The sequence below is a fragment of the Cynocephalus volans genome, chromosome 14, assembly GCF_027409185.1.
Source record: "Cynocephalus volans isolate mCynVol1 chromosome 14, mCynVol1.pri, whole genome shotgun sequence".
In the NCBI taxonomy this organism is placed as follows: domain Eukaryota; kingdom Metazoa; phylum Chordata; class Mammalia; order Dermoptera; family Cynocephalidae; genus Cynocephalus; species Cynocephalus volans.
The window spans coordinates 46003199-46023212 of NC_084473.1; the positions used below are offsets into that span (position 1 = coordinate 46003199).

Genomic DNA, 20014 nt, shown 5'->3' on the forward strand with positions numbered 1-20014 from the left:
GCTAGCTTTGCACTGGGATTTTCATTGCTTGGATTAGACACTCATCTACTTCTAGGGCATTCTTATTTCTAGCTGCCAAGTGCTCAAGACTATGTGACAAGTATGGGAAATGCTGAGCAAAAATACCTGCATGTGAATGTTACATACTTGGCAAAAATATAAGGGTTACTTTTTTCTTCTGACTTGGACACACTCTATCATGTAGTGGTGTGACTGTAAGACTCTCAAGATCTAATTTTTTTTTTTTTAATAGATGAGAAGCTACATGGAAAAAAGCAAAGCATTGTACACAGAAAGTGTACAGAATGTGATATCAGAGGAAACCCACCTCCATAACTTCCTAGCTGTTGATTTTAGGCAAGTTATCAAATTTCTCTGAGTTTCATTTCCTCACCTGTGAGATGGGCACAAATACCAGGGCACTTCAAAAAGTTCATGGAAAAATTGAATTAAAAGATAATATGAGTCTTTCCATAGACTTTTTGAACACCCCTCATACTTGCCCCAGCTGCCACTAAAGGGTTGGTGTGGAAGATTAATGAGCTAATAGGTATATGTTGCATTTTGAAATCATAAAATATGATACCAACACAAAGACATTCAAGCTACTGCTACAAACAAAATGAATGAGAACTCTGTGAATTTGTGTTTATGTATGTCTTACTCCTCTGCATTAGAGAACAAGATTCTCATCCTCCTATATCATATATTATCTGGGCTACAATTTTTGCATTCATAGATATCACAGAATGGCAGATTACTGCAGGAGCTTTGGAGTAAGAATGCCTGGGTTCAAATCCTGGCTCCACCCCTTATTAAATGTGTGATGTTGGGCAAGCCACATCACCCCTTTGGATTCAACCTCCTTATTGTAAAACTTAAATGATAATAAGATTTTTATGATAATTAAATAAGATAATGTATATAAAGTGGCTTATCAGTTTCTGGCAAAATAATCACTCAACAAATGGCAGCTGTGATTGTTGCTGTTGTTAAGCAAGGCAGGAACTCCTTGAGAACAGGGACTGTGTATCTTCATCTTTTAGCCCATAACATCTAGCAGTGACTGGCACATAAGCTTCATCAAATCATTTCTTCGTCTAATTAACACACATTTTGTGGCTTGGGAAAAACTTATTAAATTATCGATGGATGGATGGATTATGCTTCTCTTAGTTTGCTTGGTCTCTCTTAGAGCTGCTCACAAGTAGAACAGAACAAACATAACAGCATATATACTAGTCAGAAGGAGTGTCCCCAGCTTGAGGAAGCTCATTAGCTCCACAAGCCTCATTCTTTCAGATGTACAGGGAGTGATGGAAGCTGCAATCATTTACTCTGTGAACCCTGATAAATCACTTGATGGATTAGCTGGTGTCATCCATCAGCTCGCACTTGTCTTGAGTATTTGACTGAAGTCTATATATCTGCTCCCTTTACAAAGCCTCAACCAGTGATCTCTGATTTGGCATCACCACCTTGAAGCCAGTGTGGAACTTACTCTCCAGGCAGGGTGTTTTTTGGGGGGGCAGGGGGGACTTGGATGTGCAGTAAACCACCATCGTTTTACCCCCAGAGTAAATGTCTGGTTTATCTAACTGTCTTACCTGATTGGACTCAGAAGTTATATGTACGTGTAAAGAGAAGCATGGAAGGAAATTTAAGGGATGATATAAGAGAAGTGCATTTTGAACAAATAGGTAAAGACTGGCACCTCAATTTTTAACATTCAGTAAAGAAAAAGAAGAAGAAGAAGAAAAAAGCCTGAGTTTTTCACCTGCTCAGTCAGGCAGTAAAAAGCTCATCCTCAATAGATGGGATCTCTAAAGCACTAATGTCAGTGTGATTACAGGAAGATTATCCTTCTCTCAAATTTAAGTTCAAGTATGCATGGACTTTGCAATCCAAACAAATAGTCAGTCAAGATATGGTTTTTCACGTATTAAAGCAAATCTCCTTAAGCACATGTTCCACATTGACTAAAATCCCACCATTAGCAATTCAATCCTTTGGATTGGACATTACCTACTTCCTTTTTTTTTTTTTTAAACAAATTGTCTTGGAGGAGCCAGTTCATGAACTCCTTAGATTTTCAGTCTCAATGAATTCCTCAAATGCTTTTATCCTTTCTAGAAAAGAATTAAGAACAGGATAAAAAAAAAAAAATTCAGAGTCTGATTTAAGAAAGGTGAAGTGGGGCCGAGCCCGTGGCGCACTCGGTAGAGTGCTGCGCTTGGGAGTGCGGCGACGCTCCCGCCGCGGGTTCGGATCCTACATAGGAATGACCGGTGCACTCACTGGCTGAGTGCCGGTCACGAAAAAGACAAAAAAAAAAAAAAAAAAAAAAGAAAGGTGAAGTGATGGATGTGTTAATTAGCTTGATGGAGGTGATCATTTCACAATGTATATGTATATCAAAATCATGTTGTATACCTTAAGTATATGCACTTTTTATACATCAATCATACTTCCCAAAGGCCGGAAAAATAAGTTTGGGATGATAACAGTAAAAATTAAAAAGTGATTTTCCTGTAGGAAAAAAAAGAGGGGTGGTTCTGAAAGGTTGGGAAAGGAACCAAGAGGTAGCATTGACAAATTCACAAGCTCTGCCTGTTGTTATCATTCTGACGTGCCCAGCCCTGTGCTGGGTGCTTTGGAGGAATATGAGAAGAGAGAAAAGCAAGACAAGGAGTCAGTGTGTGGTTGAGCTGAGACACCATGAATGGGAGGAAACAGAGCAAAAATGCTTTCTTTATTCTTCACATCTTACATTTGTATGCACTTTTAACTTTCCAAAGCATGCCCACATCCAAGTGCAAATTACATGTTTATAAAACATTTGGCATCAACAATTGTTATCTCTATGCTCAGACTCTCAGAATCTCAGACCCACTGTGAAGGTTAACTTCCATTTTATTCATTTAGGCTTTTTTGGCATTTATTCCTCACTCTCATCCTTTCCTCTTTGCCTATTCAGCTTGTGGAATGGTCAGAACTATAAAAACACATCTCTGGTCATCTGATTTCTGTGTAGGGTGACCAGCGTGGAGCTGAGCATTGCAAGAGAAGTTTATGAAGTGTAAGATTCACGTAGTTTATTTGCTGAGGGGTGGACATGCAAATGGGTCCATATTCTATTTGAGTCTTTAACTGTTTAAAGCATCTTATTAAGTCATAAATGGCCCAGATGGATGTGGTTGTGCTGGGCATGGGCTAAATGAGGAAATAAAAATAAATAGTTTGTGTATCGATTAGAACTCGCCTTTAGATCACATCTTTTTTTATTTTAACACCATTCTATTAAAAAATTAAAAAACCCAATAACCTAGACAGAGTCCCCAGAGCAGAGCCACAAGGATATTTTTAACTTGAGTATTATGCTGCCTTAATTATATCTTCTCTGGAAAGACACAAACGTTGAGTAACTGGCAGGGAGGAAAAAAAGGCCAGTTTATTTTCTGGTATATCTGTGAATGCTGACAAACATAACACATTGCAAAGTCTCTCCCGCAGCTTGCTTTGTCAAGAAAGGTCAGGAGGGCAAGCATGGCTGAAGCAGAAATCTTAAAGGATAGAGAAGATGACCTCGCTCGAGTGCTGTTTAGAAAATGGAAGAAGATTGTGTTTGATTGCAAGCCAGAAAAACTTTGCGTAGCCTCTGTCAAGTCCTGCCACCCGGAAGTCTTAGTTGCTAATGAAAGGCACCAGTAGAAGTTACCATGACCATGAATACCTTGGAGCACCAAAGGGCCAAGAGAGTGGAGAGTCTTGGAGATGGAAGATGTAAAAGAGAGCATATCTGTGCTTTTCCAAGCAAGGGAGCATCTACAACATACATCTGTATTACTATAAGCATGCTAGTTCACAGGGACTCTCACCTGTGTTCTTCCTGTATTCCCTTCCTTGTAATCTCTTTCAGCCAAGGAAACCCCACTCTACTCTCACAGATAAAGCATAAGGGACTGAAGTGTGGAGAGTTATAATGAGAATAGGGTTGGGGACATCCGTAAAATTACAGATCTCAGAAACTCTTTTTCCCTTCTCAGACTCACACCTCTCCTACCTTTATAAAAAGAAATCAAAGCAAAAACAAAACAGAATAAACCAGCAGAAAACCCAAGCATATAAACACAAAGTTAATAAATTATTCCCTTTCTGAGCTGGGCAGCTCTTAGATATTATAGAGTTTATTTTAAGGACCGACCTAGAAACAGTTGAAAATAAGAAGACCTAATGGAAACACTAAAACCACATCAACCCAAAAAATGACAAGTAAAGAACTTGTGTTCTTGATTGAAGCAATTATTACAACAAAAATACTTATTTCAGAATATTTATGGAGAACAGGAAATGAGATAAGGACTTTCACCTTCTAGACACTAACTCATATTTGACCTGGGTCAATAGTGACACCATAATTGATCTCTTACATTTCCCAACTGCTGACTAAGTTAATTTGCAACTTAACAGGCAGCTCAGTTTGCAAGCCCTTGGAATAAAGCTACCCATAGCAGGAGCTTTACCCAGAAATGCTTCGGCACGTTGGAACATGAAGGAAGAAAGCTCCAAGAAGAGGTTTCCTTTCCTCTAAGACTGTCTCAGTAGAAAATGATTGATGGGGGTTTTGATTTATGGAGGTTCCAAGAGCTTAGTCAAAGAAATCCTCTCCTCTAATGACAAATGACACCAAAGGAAGCTTTAACAGCCTTAATCCTCCCCTTAGTCCCTCTTTTACTCTAGTAGAATAATTCTGGAAAATGGGAGATACCAACAAAAAGGAAGCCTTGTGTAGCAGAAATGACCTGACTACCTTGGTTCAAATCGTAGTTTCACCACATAGAGATCTTCTGATATTGGTTGCTTACTCTTCCTGAATATTATTATCCCTGTTTGTAAGGTGTAGATCAAGATATAGAATATCTCCAACACCCTAAAAAGTTCCCTTGTAAATCCTTTCCAGTCAATCCCCATCATCACCCTGGGACTCACATCAACTACTAATCTGCTTTCTGATTAGATTAGATTTTCTCTTTTTTTTTTTTTTTGAGTTTCATATAAATAGAATTGTATGGTATATATTCTTTTTTTGTCTGGCTTCTTCACTTAGTATAATGCTTTAGAGAGAAATGTATGTTGTGTGTATTAGCAGTGTATTCCTTTTTACTACTGATTAGTATTCTATTGTATGAATACAACATAATTTATTTATCTATTGACCTGCTCATGGGTATTTGGGTTATGTTCAGTTTTGGGCTATTATGAATAAATCTGTTATAAAATTCTTGAACAAGTTTTTGTGTGGACATATGTTTTTATTTCCCTCTGATAAATACTGGATAAGAAACTGATGAAGTTTTCCAGAGGGGTTGTACCATTTTACATTCTAACCAGAAATGTATGAGAGCTCCAGTTGCTCCACTGCCTCACAAATACCCAGTACTATTAGTTTTTATTTTTATTTTTTTATTTATTTAAATGTTTTCAACTTTATTTGGTAACAGCTCCATGTATTGATATCTAGTTCACATGATTGTCACTTTAATTTTTAAATTTTTTATTAGCATATTCATTGTTACAAATCATACTTATTCTTTATGCCCCATATCCAATCTCTCCCCTGTCCCCTCTCCCTCCTTCCTCCCCCAGGCTTCCTTCCTCATCCTCTTCCCCCCTCTAATATCCATAGATTTGTTCTCTCCATCTGATAGATTAACTGTTCCTCTGTTGATTTGTTACCTAGATGATCTGTCCAGTACTGAGACAGGTGTGATCAAGACAGGTGTGATCTATTATTGTAAATCAGATGATTCTTCTATTACTCTGGAGTCAGTTTTTAATTTTGGTCATTTTGGTGAGTATGTAATAGTTTTCATTATGGTTTTAAATTGTGTTTCTCCAGTGATCAGTGATGAGCACTAATAACCAGTGATTATTGCTGGTTTGTATATCTTTTTTTTTTAGATAATTTATTTTACATATAAGTGGAGAACAAAGTTGACTTTCAATAGTTGTGTACAATGTGTCATGGTCAGATGAGGAAAGTTAGCTTATTCATCATTACTGTATGTAATCCTTCTTTGTGTCTGTTTGTGAAGTATCTGTTCAGATATTTTGCCAATTTTTAATTGGATTGTTTCTCTACTTATTTTTTATTGCTAAGACTTCCCTGTATAGTCTTAATACAAGTCCTATTTGAGATACATGTGTTGCAAATATTCTCTCTCAGTCTGTGGCTTGGTTTTTCATTTTCTTGATGGTGTCTTTTGAAGAGCAGAAGTTTTTTATTTTCATGAAGTCCAAAGTACCTTTTTAATTTTATTCATATCATATCCTATTTAAGAAACCTTTGCCTATCCAGAGATTGTGAAAATATTCTCCTCTGTCTTTTCTAAAAGTTTTAAAGTTATAGTGTTTACATTTAAGCCTATGATTCATTTAGAGTTAAATTTTGTGTATCACATGAGGTAAGGGTTGAGGTTTACTTTTTCCCATATGGATACCAAGTTGATTCAGCACTGTTTGTGAAAACAAAAACCAAAAAACCCCCATATTTATTCCCTACTGAATTCTATAAAACAAACTCTTTTAGGATATAGCGATGAGGAACATATCCCAACTCATTTTGTAACACAAGTAGAACAAAACCAAACAAAGAAATTACAAGATAAGAGGCTAAAACCTCTATGAATATGGACACAAAATTCTTAACAAAATATTAGCAAATCAAAATCTGTGTGTAAGCAATCTCTAACAAATGCAAATCAGATCACTTCACTCAGTTGCTCAAAACATCCCATTTAATTCCCATCACACCAGCGTTGACACCCAAACTTGTTCCCATGGCTTGTAAGATGCTATATGGCCTCACCACCAGCGTCGTCTTTGACCTTTCATCCTACCGACCCCCTGTTTGTGTATTCTGCTCCAGCCACACCATGTAGACACACTGTACATGTTCATCAATGTTCTCTGTACAGATTGGATTCAGACTTAACTGTCATCTACCTCAGTGGCTTTCAACTCGAGATGTATATTAGAATCATCAAGGGAGCTTTAAAATACGATTAATGCTTGAGCCCCTCCCTGGACAAATGGAATAAAAATCTCTGGAAATGTTATTCAGGCCTGTAAGTCATTTTAATAAGCTCCCCAGGGAAGCTCCCCAGTGGATTCTAAAGTGTACCCTGAAATGAGAACCACTGGACCTCATATCCTGGTTATTTCCAGGGACTCAAATCTAATCTGTTCAACATTGACCTCCCATTTTTTACTAAGAGCCTATGGAATCATCAGCTTCTCTTTCTTGCTTTATTTCAGTAAGTGGAATTCAAGGTTCCTTTGCTCCTTAATTCTCAGAATTGCAGAAGGTTGGGGTAGAAAGGGATTTAAGTCATCTAACAAGGAAGTGCTCAGGGAGGCAAAGCTGATTGGAACCCAGATTTTCTAGCACGGTTTCGATTACAGTTGGAGTTACCTGATTTACTTCCTTCCCTTTTATCTGTGCTGAGTGGGTCTGAACAAGTGAGAACTGGGAGAATCTTCAACTTTTTTAGTGTGCTTGCAACAGTTCTCATTTAATAAATCTCTTCTTCTAATAGTCCCTCTGTTAACTTTTCTTTTTCCAGTGATCTGGGGATGGAGGCTGGAATATCAGACTAGTGTTCTCATTTTTATATGCAAATAAATCACTTGATTATATTTTTTGTCCTTATGTTATCATGAATATTTCAAATGAATTTTATATGGTTCATGTTTATGGTTTGGGAGCTATTTCACGTTTTGGCTCATTGCCGCCTCATCTGCATATACCATATCTCAGCTGATGTTGATTGGTCTCATTTACATATTCATCATGTTCCTATTTTCAAAGATATTTTGTTATAGACTGGTTTTTCTTCCTCCTCCAGTGTTATAATAGCACTTAGATGTGTTTTTAAATTGCACTCATTTCCATACGTAATTTTTCTGGTTAGCATAAATCACCACATTGTCACCTACTCCCCCCACTCTATTCAGTGTAATCTTCACACTTTATACCAAGCTGACATATGGCTCCAAAGTAATTAAAGACAATGTAAACAGTTTACAGTGCACTTTGCAAAGCCACTTCACATTGCAGAGAGTTTGATTTCCCTTTCCCCCCAGCAAGTCTCAAAGCAATGAAGATTCGGGAGGCTTGAGGTAGTGATGCTGATAAAAGCTAAGGAATGAGCACTGGCCATTGAATTTCTAATGGGGAAGCTCCTGTTCCATGTTCTACCAAAAAGACTCCTTTCCCTATTGACTTGTGATAAAAGTAGAGGTGCTGGATTAAGCCGGGTTAATGCACAAGGAGGAATCAGCAAGAGATGGATGTGCTCTTTCACCACTCTAACAGAAGGAACTGGGGAAGAGCCAGACTCATCAAATGCCCTTGTGTTCTAGACATAGAAATTTGGTTTTAAAGGGCTTTGAGAACCCTATGAAATAGGCCTTATTATTAACATTTTACAGATGAGGGAGATTGAGGCTCAGAAAGGCAAAATGCTTATACAAGATGGGGGCAGATCTAAAAGGAGAAAGAAATAAAGATGTGTGAACTCAGAATCTCTACAAACTAGTGTAATTCCCATGCAGATAAGGTACACTCTGTTCTGGAAAATCTTTTACTATTGCTTATCCACTGTGTTACCTTGGACAGGTAATCTGATCTCTTTTAGCCTATTTCCTCATCTGTAGAGTTGCACTAAAGATGGTACCTACGTCCTATGTGTCTGTGAAGATTAGGCTTCAATCAGTAACAGGCTTCAATCAGTGCCTGGCACACAGTAAATCCTCAATAAATGTTAATCTCAATGATAATACAGGTTGAGCATCCTTAATGTGAAAATCCAAAATGCTCCAATGAGCGTTTCCTTTTAGCGTAATGTTGGTGCTCAAAAAATTTTGGATTTTGGAGCATTTTGGATTTTGGATTTTTGGATTAGGGATGTTTCACTTGTAATTGTAATGAGGATAGTAATAATAATAAAACTCCTACCGGTACAAATTTGATTCATCCTTTAAGTCTCAGTTGAATTCCACAGACCTTCCCCAACCACCCAGGCCACAGAGATGTTTCTGTTCTGGATGACAACAGGACTAAATTTCTTTTTAGACATTATTTTGCTCACCTGACTACCAGCATCTAGCGTCCATTTATTTTTTCTCTAGCAATGTCCTCAGCTTTTATTTGTGGATCTCTTTTCTCTCACTCCATGCCCATGTGATTGAAGTAGGTGTTTCCAGCTCTAAGAATGGAGCCCATTACCCAGGCCAAAGCCAATCTGAGCATCACATTCTCTTAGCTACAGTGGTTGTTCCAAGGATGGTTGTGTGATCTAAGCAAGTCAGACCAAATCTTAGGACTTTTGTGGGATTGAGCAGGAAGGTCAGTTCTTTCCTTCTGAATGGAAACGTGAGAAAATGTGAAGCCAGGACTGCTACTGCCATTTGCCACCAGGGTTGGGGCTAAGGGATGAAACTAACATAATGGAAGGGAAATCTGAGAGGGAGAGAGCCCAAGTCTAAAAACAAAGATCTGAACAGAGCTGTTTCTAAAGCCATTCTTCCTCTCTGACATCAAGTTAAACGAGCCATTAAATTCCCTTTTTTCCCCTGAAGCCTGTTTGAAGTTGTTTTTTGGTCTTTTTGCCTTTACACAGAATCTTAAAATATACAATGTTCATATTACTTATTTTGCACATACTCTCTTGTGCATTTTTGTCTTGGGTTACATTTTAAATTGTAACTATCTGACTGCCTACAACATAGATTCTCAGCCAGTGTTGGTGTGCCTATCAACTGCTACATTATTTATCATGATCATTCGTATTATTTAGTATTTTCTTTTCATTTTTGGATGTCTTGTCTCCCCTGTTAATTATACTTATTCATTCATTCTTTTTTTTGTTTTTTTCGTGACCAGTACTCAGCCAGTGAGTGCACCGGCCATTCCTATATAGGATCTGAACCTGCAGCAGGAGTGTCGCTGCGCTCCCAGCGCCGCACTCTCCCGAGTGTGCCACAGGCTCGGCCCCATTCATTCTTTTCTATTCATGCATTTATTGGATATTTATTGTATGAACCTGACTCTGTGTGAGGCACCATGGATTCAATGCTGACTAAAAACAAACATGCCTCTGTGCTCGTAGAATTTATAGTCCAATAGCGTTGTTAGAAATTAATTAAATTATCATGTAAATAAATGTAAAATTGTTAAATGATAGTCATCACAGAGACTAGTGGTGACCCAAGAGTGTATATAGCAGGGATTTTGCTATATTTAGAGAGGTTGGGGAGGGCTTTTCTGGGGAAGTGACATTGGCACGGGAATCCGAGTAAAGGAAAGTGGCAGAGTAGAAAGAGCATTCTCATCAGAAGGAACAGCATGCGCCAAGGCCAGGGGTGGGCTGTAAAACACAGTGCACTTTATGACTCGAAGAGGGCTAGAGGAGGAGAGAACACAAGAGGTCCGGTGGTGCAGTACAGCACTCCTAGCTGTGGTAAGGAGTCTCCTTTTTATGTTCAGAGCAGAGGTGAGGCACACAGTGTTTTTTCATGTGCGTATGTGTGTGTGGTGGGGCCAGTGTGGAAGGTGACCTAACCAGATATGAATTTAGAAAATATCACTCTGGTTGCTAGGTGGGAAAGGGATGGGGTGAGGGGAGGGCATGCTGGTGGGTGGGGCAGCTCAAGTAGATGACTGTCACAGCTATCCAAGTGCTATGGTGTGCCATTTCAAATCAGAAATTATGACCTCAGAAGAGAAGTGGAGGTTGCAGATGAAGGTTTAGGAGCCCTGGTAGCAAGACATTATTTGGTGAATAATGAATGGTTCTGGGGTGGGGCTATAAAAAGAGAAAATGACCAAAAGTGGAGCCCTGCAATATCTGAGCTTTTGAGGGGCAGCTGAGGAACAAGAAAGATGGAGAGGACTAGATATGGAGCAGCCTGGGAGGTTAATGAGGAGGCAGGAGAATGAGATGTTCCTGACAGTAAAAGGGGGAAAGGATGTCAGGAAGAATGGCCCTAATGTTCAATGACATTGAAAGCTACATACAGGGTAAGTTCTAAGAGGACAGAGTAGAAGCCATTAGATCTGGCAGTTATGGTATTGTTTGGGCATTTGATAGAATAATTCAATAGTGCTGAAAAATTTGTGGACAGACAGCAAGTGGGCAGGCTGAAGAGTGATTGAAAGGAAAGGACAGGAAGGTGGGGAATGCCAGCTGCTCTTGCAAAAGAGTGGTTGTGATGGAAAAGAGAGAAACGGGTAGCACGGAAGGAAGGTGTCATTTATACAGAACGCTAGCTTTTTTTTTTTCTTCTTTTTAACAAGGATAGGTGAAACTTGATTGCAGATATAGAAGAAATGAAAGGGACTTCGTGATTTGTGGCGAGGGAGACATTGAAGAGGAAGCCAATATTTGTTAAGTCTAAGAAGCTGGTTAAAGACTGGAGGAAGAATGTAGGAGAAGGACGTAGGCCTGGAAAGGAGATGAGAACTCTTCAGTGACCAAGAACAGAAGGTGAGAGACAATGGAAGAAGGAGAGTGTGCAGACCGAGAGGTGCACACAGTCTCCTCGGAGTTCAGTTCAGTGCTGGATGCTCTGCTAGGGAATGCTTTTGGAGCCTTAGAGCATAAAAAGTGTTAAAAAATAAGTTTACTCTAATTTTATTTTTGGCATATTGCTGTGTCAGTACAGGCTGATTAATAAAGACATGAGAAATAGATGACCTATATCTGAGGAAGATGAGTTACTGAGCCAGCTGCTCTGTCTCTCGGATTATTGCTGCGTGAGCTCAGCTCAACCACTCACATCACCACGGGAAGATCTCATCTGATGCTGACCACCCACTGAGGGGTCTGTCACACTTGCTGGATTGAATTTGATTAAGTAGATTATTTGTGATATCTGATATTCCTGCTTTAGAGTATATTTCTATGAAATTATAGGGATGTCCAGAAGCACACAGGTATCCAGTAATCATCTCGTCTGTGTTAGGTCCAGGCAGAGCAATGGCTATTCCATCCATGAGTACACCTTGAGCCCAAAGCTCTCCAACTCTATTGTTTTCCTGGTTTCTCTGGTGAGCTCTGTTTGGGTGAGTGTCCCTGTTTTCTAATCTGTGTAAATATGAATGTCCTAATAATGTAAACCCTGAAAGACTGCAGGTCTTAAAGTGAACTGTCCTCTAACTTTGGAATAGAAATTCGAGATCACATAGGCTCCCCTTTAAAACTCTTCTCTTAATATACAGATTAGGAAACCAAGGACCTCAAAGATAAGATGATCTAATCAAAGTTACACAGTAAGTTTATATTAAAACTAACACTGAAACCTGGGATTCTGCTCACCCTTCTCTAATTGCTGAAACACATTTCCACCTTCTCTACCTTGCATTCCTTTTGTTGATAGATTCCTTTCTCGCTTCCTCAGACCTCAACAAGTAATTTTCTTGGCGGGGGGCGGGGGAGGGAGGCATGTAAAAGAACCAAGAGGAAAAATGGTATGACTTCAAGGAGAAACACATGTAAACCAGAGGGTTGCTTTCTTATAAAGAAAAAAGCATTCCCAGGCAGGCCAGTTAGCTCAGTTGGCTAGAGTGTGGTGTTGATAACACCAGGGTCAAGGATTCAGATCCCCCTCCAACCAGCCACCACACACACACACACACACACACACACACACACACACACACACACACACACACACACACACACACACACACACACACACACGAGTATTCCCTTCTATCTTTTGCAGTACTTACTGGCATTTAAGTCCTGAATGCTGGCTGTGCCACTGAGGAAAATAACATATTTCCCTGACCTGGAAAGTGGGACCAAAAACCTTTAAAGGCAGGAAGGTTACTTTAAGTGTTAGAGGATTCGCTCTGTTTTTTAATACTTTGAGAAAGTCTTATTTGAGGAAAACCCCAAATTAAATCAGCCCAATAAAAAGTGAATGTTTTCAGTAACAAAGGAATCTTCTTTTTTTGAAGAGAAATCTCAGTCAGTGCTGTAAATTTTCCTAATCCTTTTAAATGTTTATATATCAATCACTACTTGTCTGCATGCATGCTTGGAAACAAGAAGTCTAGAGAATCTGTTAAGCACAAATGTTAGGCCCTGCTGTCCATTAAAAATTAATCAGAAATAGTAAAAAGTTTCTCTGAAAGAGAATGAATATCAGCAGAGAAAACAGGCTTTGGTTTGTAGAAATTCCACTCACAGGTACTTTGGGAGCAACGCTTTTACAAAAAAATTTAAAAAAAAAAAAGAAAAACGAAAAGAAAAGCAAAAAAAAGTGAGGATTGCTTGGATTGCTCCTTTGCTCATTACAATGGCCACACTCGGAAAGATTCCACACTATGGTTTAGGAACCATGGTAAAGAAATAAAATGTGAGAAGATGTGAAGGTTTGTTTGGCATGTCAGTCTGGCTCCTAATGACAAAGTGTCACACAAGATGAGATCTGAGGTTGCCCTCAGATTGCCCATGAGAAATTCACGTATATAGGTGCCAGGTACGTACATTTTCTCCAGGTCTTCAAATCCCGAAAACGCTCCCTTTGGGATGACTCGAAGCTTAGTGAGGACAAATCTCCTGAAAAGACAGTGGACATAAAATATCTCAACCTATGCAATAATAAGTAATTGAGTGCCTAATACATAATATCAGCTAACAGCCATAATAGTAATGGTTGACGTTGCTTTTACACTCTGTCATCATTCTCACCACAAGGCAGTGATATTGGCACTATTAATTCCCCCATTTTGCATGAAGAAGCTGGAGTTTAGGGAAGATAAAAACATATCTAGAGTCACACGGCTGATCTGGTGGAGACGGGATATGTATCCTGCTTGTCACCACTAATCTATGTTGCCTCCTGGAACCCTGTGTGAGGCCCCTTCTGTTTCTCTATTTCAACCCGCAATACCTCTTTCTTTATTGTTGCTCTCAGCTGTCCTTGCTTTCTACTCCAAAGGGGAAATCAAACCAATAGAAGAAAACGCCCTCAAGCTCTCACAGGGTTCACTGCAGGCAACGCCCCGCCCGCAGTACTTTATCCAGGGGCCTTCCCTCCTGTTACTGCAGGTGAACTGTCCATGGTCCTGTCTGAGAACGGCCCCTGCAACATGCACTAGCTCCCTTCCCCTCTCTTCTAGCCCAGGTAACCACTACAGCAGCTTTTGCCTTTCGTACATTTCATGTACCTATTTTCCCTTCTCTGCTGGATTATGCTCATCGATGACATCAAAAACAGGTCATGTATTCTCCCATCTAAATAAAGTCCTCTCAACCTCAACCACCTCCAGCTTTTGACGTTTTCTTTTGCTTGAGATTATTTGTCTCACATCTGCCTCAAAATTCCTTCCAATGGCTCCTCATTTCACTCAGGAAAATATCCAAATTGTTTACAATAGCCTTTCGTACCCTACAGGAACTTCCTGCTGTCTATTTTCATAGACCCTCTAACCTCAATTTTGACAGCTCTCCCCTCTTCTCATCCCACTCCTGTCACAATGCTCTCTTACTGTTCCCTGAACATCACAGGCTCCTTTCTGTCTAATGTTTCTGCATTTGCAGTTCTCTCTGTCTGGAACATTCTGCTCGCAGACATCTTCATGGCTTGCTCCCTCAGCCCCTTTTTTGTTCAAATGTCACTTTCTCAGTGAGGCTTTCCCTAACCAATGTATTTTAAATGACAATCTGCCCAACTTAACTCCTGGCCTTCTTCCCTACTTAAATTTTTCTTCATATCACTTCTGACATGTTCTACATTCTATTTATTTGTATATTCAAGTATTTATCTATCTCTTCCTTATAACTAGAATGCAAGCTCCATGTGGGCAGGAATTTTTGTCTGATTTTTTACTCTGTATATCAGATGCCAAGAACAGTGGCTGGTACATGACAGGTAGTCAATAAACATTTGTCAGATGACTCAGGATCCCTATTGAACAGTCTAAAAATTCTAGACTAAAAGGTGAAATTACAAGTGGCCCTTTGGGAATCTCTACAGTAGGAATACTATTCTTTCCCTTGGCTTTCCTCCCTCTGGCTTTATCTTGCTTTGTAACTGATTAATGGGGAGTTAGGTTTTCTTTCCACTTTAACCCTTCCTTCCACAAGGAAGTCTATTATGAGTAGGAATTATGATTAAACACCAGGGACTTGGATAGTTTCATAAACATTTTATTGCCTTAGTCTCTTATCATTTATTGGTATGTGAAATTTCTGTTTCAGATACAGCTGTTACTCAGGCAAACATGTCTTTTCTTTTACTTTATTTATTTGTATTTGGCAACAAAGTGCACCAGCTCTATGGTGAGGAATCATGAGGGAGAATTCTGGCTGTTGTTCTTGCTCTGAAGGACTTTATATATTTGTTGGGAAGGCGAAAACAAAAAACTTGGGACTACCAGGAAACAATTGTGGGCTACAGTTGCTGTAATAACTAGTATCAATGTTATATATGCATTAAAATGAGAAAGACCCAAAGTACACAAATACATAAAAGGAAGGTTGGCAGGAGTGGTGAATTTTGAAACTGGGCTTCAAAACTATCAGATCATACTAAAAGCACAGTTTTTATAAAACCACTTAAATAAAAGCTGATCTAATTTAGGATCAGATATAATGGATCTGAAAGAGTATTTGCTTCCAGAATGCCTATCTGAAAAGATTTAAGGTTTGTTCACACCACCTTAACTGTACTTGCTTAGCCTTAGTTAACTTATACAAGTTTCTTTTGTTCCTATTTATCACAAGACAGGAGAATGATAAAAATAAACCAGAAAAAGCAAAGAATAAAATTGCTTTAAACTACTCAAACAGTTCAAAAGTTTCAAGAGAGTTGAAATATTAAAGTAAAATGTTAATTAATGAGATGTACAGAGAGTGGGTCTTGAATAATTGACTCTTCTATTTAATAACAAGTCAAATAAATAGCAGTATTTGATTCAGCCCTAGTAGCATACATATTTCTAAAAATTACAAGAACTGTGCCTGTGGTTCAAACTTATTAATATAATTAAATCTTTTTTGAAGAATAAAGTCTCTATTTCCATTTCTTGAAATATTACAAACTAGATAATCTGAAGATATTTACACTAAAAATCACCCAGAAGTCTTCTATAAAACATGACAAATATTATTTTAAATGCATAGCTGAGCTTGTAAGAAAGTATGAGAAATCCCCAGGGGCCCAGAGTAAAGCAACTGAATACCAGATGAAACTCTGAGCAGTGGTGATTGCAAACCAGAATTCTAAGAGGATGAAATGAAGCGAAGGTATGCTGGGGGCAGTTTCCGGACTTAGTAGCCAAGAGATTTGTATTTTGATGCCAAATTGGTATATGAGATGACACATGGAGGATGAAATGCAAAAATGTATGCTTCCTTTTTTCTTTATCTATCTATAAATCATCTCATATGCATTCTAGAATGAAAGGTATAGAAAATGGAGGACAGGCAACTTTTGACAAAATAACATCCAAAAATTTTTCATAACTTATAAAAGATAAAAGTCCTCAGATTCAGAAATCTCAGCAAGTCCCCAGGAAGGAAACAAAAATAAATCCACTGCCAGATACATGTGAATTAACGCTGCAGAGCCATTAAAAATTTTTTTTAAATGTAAGCAGAGATAAAAAGGCAGATTATTTCCAAAGAAAAATAAATAGAAAACTTTGTAAAAATGTCTTCAAAAGTACTAGAGAAAATAAATTCCAATTTAGAATTTATACTTAGAAAATTATCATTTAAAAGTGAGGGTAAAATAAAGATAATTCAGAACAAATTTAATTTACCACTTATAAACTTCTAACAATAAAATTCCTTTAGAGGACAAGAAAATTTAATTCAGCAGGGAGGCACACACACACACACACAAAAATAAGAGAATAGTGAACAAAGAAATTAGTGTTTCCTATTGAGTAGGTCTGTTTTCATAATGGCTTGAAAACTGACCAAGTCAATAAGGAACACTAAAAAAATATTGACCAAGAATTAGGTCACAAAGCAATTAGTACAAAAACAAATTATTTTCTTTGACAATTATGCAATTAAATTACTTAGAAATCAGTAATAAATTAACCTCTCTCCCCCATTTGGAAAACCAAAAGCAAGAAGCAAAGTAAAGCAAACCAAACCAGAACAAAACCACCCTTTTAAATCATACATGGGTCAAAGAAAACCTCACAATTATAATTAAGAATTATTTGAAGTGAACTGTAGTAAAAATACAACATATCAAACTTATATGATATAACTAAATGGCTATTTATAGAGAAATTTATCATTTTAAATTATACCATAAAAGAAAACAAAAATGATAGAAAATTAATGAGCTAAGCTTCTAACACAAGAAACTAGTAAAAGAACAATGGAATTGTGGAAAAAGAAAGTTATAATGCCAATTTTACTTTACTCCATTTCTGGCTAGAATTTAAACTAAAACAAAACCTGTTTAATAAGAAACATTAGTAAAATGAGAGACTGTTGATAGCGATGTTTTGAGAAGATAAACTCTCAGGTAGACATTACAATTTGATATATAGATAAGGTTTAATTTTAATCTATACTAACTTGTTATTTCACAATCATTAAGTTAAGTTTCTGCGTAAGTTTATTCAAAGGTGGACAAAATGTTTTCTTGTAATACTGAAAGGTTTCAAGGACTCTTATAACTAACACTAAAATTGACTGATATAGAAAACTACATTTATTTGAATGTTTATTGAAGAAAACCGGATTTACCATTTAACTTTGTAGACTCTATCATACAGGGTTTATTTTAACCAGCAACCTTCTGATAATTCATTATGACCCTGCTGATCTAGTTCTAATTAACTTATTCAAAAGGTGTGTGTAGATTTCCTTTAAATCAGAACCATAGGTAAAGGCATTATTCCTGTTGTATTTTCATTTTAGAAATAAAGTAAAGGAGAGTCCAACAGATTAATTTAAAACACATTGCAAAATTTAAGTTTGTCTGGAGAAAGGAAACCTAAAAGGAATAGAAAGAAACAATAAAGATAAGAGTAGAAATAAAAAGAACAATACAGAGGATCAACAAATTCAAAAGCTAATTTTTTGGAAAGACTAATAGAATAGAAAAAAAAAAAAAAACCACAACTGTCCATATTGAGCAAGGGAAAAGAGAGAGAGAGAGAGAAAATGAGAGGCACATGACTACAAAAACAACAGGTTTTAAATTACAGAACTCTTAGAAAATTTTGTAACATTAAATTTGAAAATTCAGACATAGGATAATTTTCATAGAAATATATAATTATAAAAACTGAGTCATGAAGATATACAAAACTGAATAGATCTATAACTATTAACAAATTGGGTTGGCAGTTTAAAATTTATCGACCAAAAGAACAGCACCATATAATTTTAGAAGTAAATTCTACCTTTTTTAAGGAATAGAAAAGTCCAGTTTCATACAAACTATTTCAGAGACTCGTAAAAGAGGGAATACTCTCCAACCCATTGTATGTGGATATTGTAACATTGATAACAAAACCAGACAAGGACAATAAAAGAACAGAAATAATTACTGACAATGTGCATCCGGTAGAGTCTAAACAAACAATACATCATTAGCAGTTTGGGTTTGCCCCAAAATTCAAGGGTTGCTAAATATTAGAAAACTCAATCAAAAAAAAATTTCTATATAAAGAAATTAAAAGAGAAAAACCACATGATTTTCTTAATAGGCGTAGAAAATATATTTAATAAAAACCCATTCATGATTAAACTTTCTGACAAATAAGAAAAAGGAGGAATATTCTTAATGTGATAAGGGCTAAGATCTATCAAACACTAAAATAAATATCATACTCAATGGTGAGATATTAGACACATTTCATTTAAAATTAGCCTGGCATTACCCCTTCTGTTCAATATTGTGCTTCATGTCCTAGCCTACACAGTAAGAGAATAAAAAGATATATCAGGATTACTGATGAAGAACTGTCATTATCCTTTAAAAACATAATTGTCAACAGACATAAAGAAACTATTCTGTAACCAATCTAAGAGATGACCATTAGAACTAATGAGAAAGACTAGTCAGGTAGCTGAGTATATGATTAGTGCACAATAATAATTTGCATTCTTATACAATAATCCTCCATATTATTTTAAAGTATATCAATTATGATGGCCACAAAACTGATCCAATATGAAGATATTAATGGAGAAAAAAGACCCAAGGATTTACAGAGAATAATCAAATACTTAACTGAAATTAAAAAAAAAAAACCCTCAACAAACAGAAATAGCACATTTATAAATGGGAAATCTCAATATTCAGAAGATACCAGCTTTAATTCACATTAATGTACAAATTTAACGCAAGACCCATCTAAGGCACAACAGTTCTTTTTATTTTGCTATGTGTGTGTAGAAATTAACTAGCTGATTAATATTCAATAAAAGAGCAATTTTCAAAGGATAGCCAAAACAATTTTAAAGTAGAACAAGATTGGGAAAATTGGCATATCAGGTAATACAATTTTCATAAAGTTATACTGATTAAAATGCTCTGGTATTGATAGGGATTAAAAAATAGACTGATGGAAGAGAATAAAGAACACAGAAATAGAGCAAAAACAAAAGAAAATGACAAATGACAGGGTAACATTAAAAATCAATGGAGAAAGGGATGAACTAATCAATAAGGAATGCTGAAACTATTGATTATTCTTGTGGAAAAAAAATAACATAAGATCTTTGCTTATTCCCACATTAGAATCTAAAATCCAGGTTTACTAAAAATTGAAATGGGAAAAATAAAGACTTTAAAGCTTTTAAATTAAATTTAATATTCTGTTCAGAAAACTTTCTTTAAAAAGGACACAAAAACTGTGCACCAAAATTGAAAACATTTAACTATATTAAACTTAAAATATCTGGAAAACAAAGATACCTATACTGAGAAGATAAGCTATGGACTGGGGAAAAATATTTGC

At 36.9% G+C, this 20014-nt stretch overlaps 1 protein-coding gene across 2 annotated transcripts in view; it reads right to left on the reverse strand.

Annotated features, from left to right (window-relative positions):
* FSHR (follicle stimulating hormone receptor) overlaps window positions 1-20014 on the reverse strand; it is a 161699-nt gene that overhangs the window by 78000 nt on the left and 63685 nt on the right. For both annotated transcript variants that reach the window (XM_063078636.1, XM_063078635.1), the window contains exon 2: window positions 13560-13631. In XM_063078636.1, the coding sequence (XP_062934706.1) occupies window positions 13560-13631 (72 nt within the window). The remainder of the gene's footprint in view (window positions 1-13559; window positions 13632-20014) is intronic.